We start from the raw sequence: 3403 nt of genomic DNA on the forward strand, positions 1-3403 counted from the left end.
GCTCCAGCCTTAGCAGCCGCATTGGATCCCACAGCCTATTGCGAGACTCCGGTATACAATCCGGATCTCTGCCCCAACATGATCGCGGCCCAGGCCAAGCTGGTGTATCATTTGAATAAATACTACAATGAGAAATGCCAAGCCAGGAAAGCTGCCATCGCCAAAACGATCCGAGAAGTCTGCAAAGTGGTGTCGGACGTGCTGAAGGAGGTGGAAGTGCAAGAGCCTCGCTTCATCAGTTCCTTGAACGAGATGGACAATCGCTATGAGGGGCTGGAAGTCATCTCCCCCACGGAGTTTGAAGTCGTGCTGTATCTGAACCAAATGGGGGTTTTCAACTTCGTGGACGACGGCTCCTTGCCGGGCTGCGCTGTGTTAAAGTTAAGCGACGGGCGCAAGAGGAGCATGTCCCTCTGGGTGGAGTTCATCACGGCGTCTGGCTACCTCTCCGCTCGCAAAATCCGGTCCAGATTCCAGACTCTGGTGGCTCAAGCCGTGGATAAGTGCAGTTACAGAGACGTAGTAAAGATGGTGGCGGACACTAGCGAAGTGAAGCTGAGGATCAGGGATCGGTACGTCGTGCAGATCACTCCAGCGTTCAAGTGCACGGGGATCTGGCCGCGGAGTGCTGCACACTGGCCGCTTCCCCACATCCCCTGGCCGGGACCCAACCGGGTGGCGGAGGTCAAGGCGGAAGGCTTCAACCTCTTGTCCAAGGAGTGCCACTCTCTGGCCGGCAAGCAGAGCTCGGCCGAGAGCGATGCCTGGGTGCTGCAGTTCGCGGAAGCTGAGAACAGACTGCAGATGGGCGGCTGCAGGAAGAAATGCCTCTCCATCCTCAAAACCTTACGGGACCGTCACCTGGAGCTGCCGGGCCAGCCCCTGAATAATTATCACATGAAGACTCTGGTTTCCTACGAATGCGAAAAGCATCCCCGCGAATCGGACTGGGACGAGTCGTGCCTGGGGGACCGGCTCAACGGGATTTTACTGCAGCTCATCTCGTGCCTCCAGTGCAGGAGGTGCCCGCACTACTTCTTGCCCAACTTAGACCTCTTTCAGGGCAAGCCTCACTCGGCCCTGGAAAACGCGGCCAAACAAACGTGGCGACTAGCTAGGGAAATACTTACCAACCCGAAAAGTTTGGAGAAACTTTAGAGGGTAACTATAAAACCGGCCTGACCGATAAATCTGATAATTTCCCGATGAAGTTTAAGATGCCTGTTTGAAAAGTCATATATTTCCACTTGACAATGCAAATAATATTCTCTTTTAAAAAGGAATATAGCTTAGGCTCTTCACAAAGAAAAGCAAATGAGAACAGCAAGCATCATTCCTCTTCGTCACAGTTTTGCAGTTCCCCGTGGGGGAAAAAAAAAAAAAAAAAAAAAAAAAAAAGAAAAAAGGAAAAGGAAAGTGTGCTACCTGGAAAGGAAAATTGGCCGTAATTTGATTGTGACCATTCTGCCTAAAAACGGTACCAACGGATTATAACAAAACCCGGTATTTTTATGTAAACCCTCTGTGAGTAAAAGCTATTTGGATATGCCACCTGAACAAACCCTAATGTACCTTTTGATTTGTATCAAATATTGTGATCTCACATTGTCTTTGAAATTGTGGATGTTGGTGTTTTGTGATTTGGTGAACAGAAGTTAAATTGCCATTTTGGATACTTCAAGGACATTTTCTGCTAAAAAGAAGATACCATTTAAAAAGGTAGATTTTATCACAGTACTTTTGTTAATTGTCGTTTGAAGTGTCTGAACTTAACAAGTTTACATTTTTCGTTTCATATATATTGCTTGTTCTATTTCTAACATTCCATAAATATACTTGAAATGTTATTTAAATATATTCAAAAGAAATTTGGATTCTGCTTATATAATAACGCTTGAATATTGGAATTATATATTTGAAAATGCACTTGAAATACACTGGATAATTACTTTTTGTGATCTAGATTTTAATTTCTGTTGCTGATTTATTTAATTACAAGCTAATAAATGAAGTAAAATGCATATGGGTAAGTGTTTCAATATCGGATCAAGTTTTCCACTTGAAAAACCAGAGGCAGCTATGTTTTGTGGATTTTGCCTTTCTGTGGGTAGTTGCTTAAATCCTGTAAAGCAGAAAACTTAAGGGCAGACTCCTGCCTATGCATTTTGAATAGTTTTGTAGAATATGGAAATATTGATGGTACAAACATATTGGAATTTAGCTCCAGATGACCATAAGTAACTGTCAGACACCGACGTACTTATCAATACAGTTACACTTCTTCAGCCGTCAGGAAAGAAATCTGTTTTTGAAGGGTTTATTATACGGTGCTGTTGTGTTTCTGCTCGCTTTTGAACAAAGCTGAGGAAACACAACGTATCTGTGAAGCAGTGTTTTGAGTAACCAGTGATCCTGGTAAAACTAGCAATTTGGTGCAGGTACTAATAAAAAGGAAAATAAAATTTATAGGTGAGAGCCAGCACAAATAAAGTGAACAACAATATTGCTTGTGACCTACAAATCCGTTACGAATGTCGTAAGATTGCCAGTTGCACTCCCAGAAATCAAGCCCCTGAGCTCCCAGGACATTCAGAGGGAATAACCTGTGTGTGCTTACAAAACTGCACTCAATCCAAAGCCGCCTGTCTGTACCGCACTGCCTGGTCCCTCTCAGGATGCATTTCTTTAAAATGGCTTTTAAATCAAAACACAAATTAACAACGCGGATTTTGATTAGGATCCTAACAGTCAACAAGTGCTGAAAGAGGCCAATCTCCTGTGTGACACCCACTAACAACTACTTCCAGTGGGTGCACTTTAGCGAAACTGTTATACCCAGAGATTCTGGCAGAAACTTTTTTACCCCAGCACTGCAAAGAAAATTCCGAGTTTGACAAATTATTTACCAAAGAGAAATAACTTCATTGCAAACATATTCAGACGAGGAGTTTTCTTGGAAATTATTTATACTATTTCTGCATGAAAAAAAACCCCAAACCCCAAGGTCTTTGTAAAAGTACTTCCCCTGTTTCCTCTCTTCCAACATTTTCCAGAGCAATAGCAAAGATATAAAGCAAGAGCGATAAGAATAAAAAGAGATGCAGGCGAGAGGAGCGCCCTGTTAAGACACGTCCCTTCCGTCTGCCCCCTCCTCCCCCGCGTGGCATCCCCCGCGCCGTTCCCGCGGGGAGAAAGCCACGCAAAGGTTTCCGCTCAAGTCACGCACCCCTGCTCTGTTGCGGCTGGGCTGAAGGTCTTCGCGGAGGGGAGGGGGAAGGGGGGCGGCGCTGGGGAATTGGTAGTAGTAAATGACTACAGAAAAAAACAGAGCTTTCCCAGGAACCAAGTCTTCGGTACATGTCTATTTCCCTAATCACCACTGTCCTTACCCTAGACTTGATAT

The 3403-nt window shown here is 44.7% G+C and overlaps 2 protein-coding genes across 10 annotated transcripts in view; one reads left to right on the forward strand and one right to left on the reverse strand.

Annotated features, from left to right (window-relative positions):
• MAB21L1 (mab-21 like 1) lies at positions 1-2021 on the forward strand. The gene has a single exon (XM_008631439.1). The coding sequence runs from the start codon at positions 79-81 to the stop codon at positions 1156-1158; it is 1080 nt and encodes a 359-aa protein (XP_008629661.1). The 5' UTR covers positions 1-78; the 3' UTR covers positions 1159-2021.
• The window catches only part of NBEA (neurobeachin), a 388857-nt gene that overhangs the window by 145309 nt on the left and 240145 nt on the right, over positions 1-3403 (reverse strand). The gene's annotated exons all lie outside the window — the stretch shown is intronic.

This window comes from Corvus brachyrhynchos, unplaced genomic scaffold (assembly GCF_000691975.1).
Source record: "Corvus brachyrhynchos isolate BGI_N302 unplaced genomic scaffold, ASM69197v1 scaffold103, whole genome shotgun sequence".
In the NCBI taxonomy this organism is placed as follows: domain Eukaryota; kingdom Metazoa; phylum Chordata; class Aves; order Passeriformes; family Corvidae; genus Corvus; species Corvus brachyrhynchos.

Bases quoted from the DNA above. Each gene is read 5' to 3' on its own strand.
- MAB21L1 (XM_008631439.1), top strand. From the start codon at position 79: ATGATCGCGGCCCAGGCCAAGCTGGTGTATCATTTGAATAAATACTAC.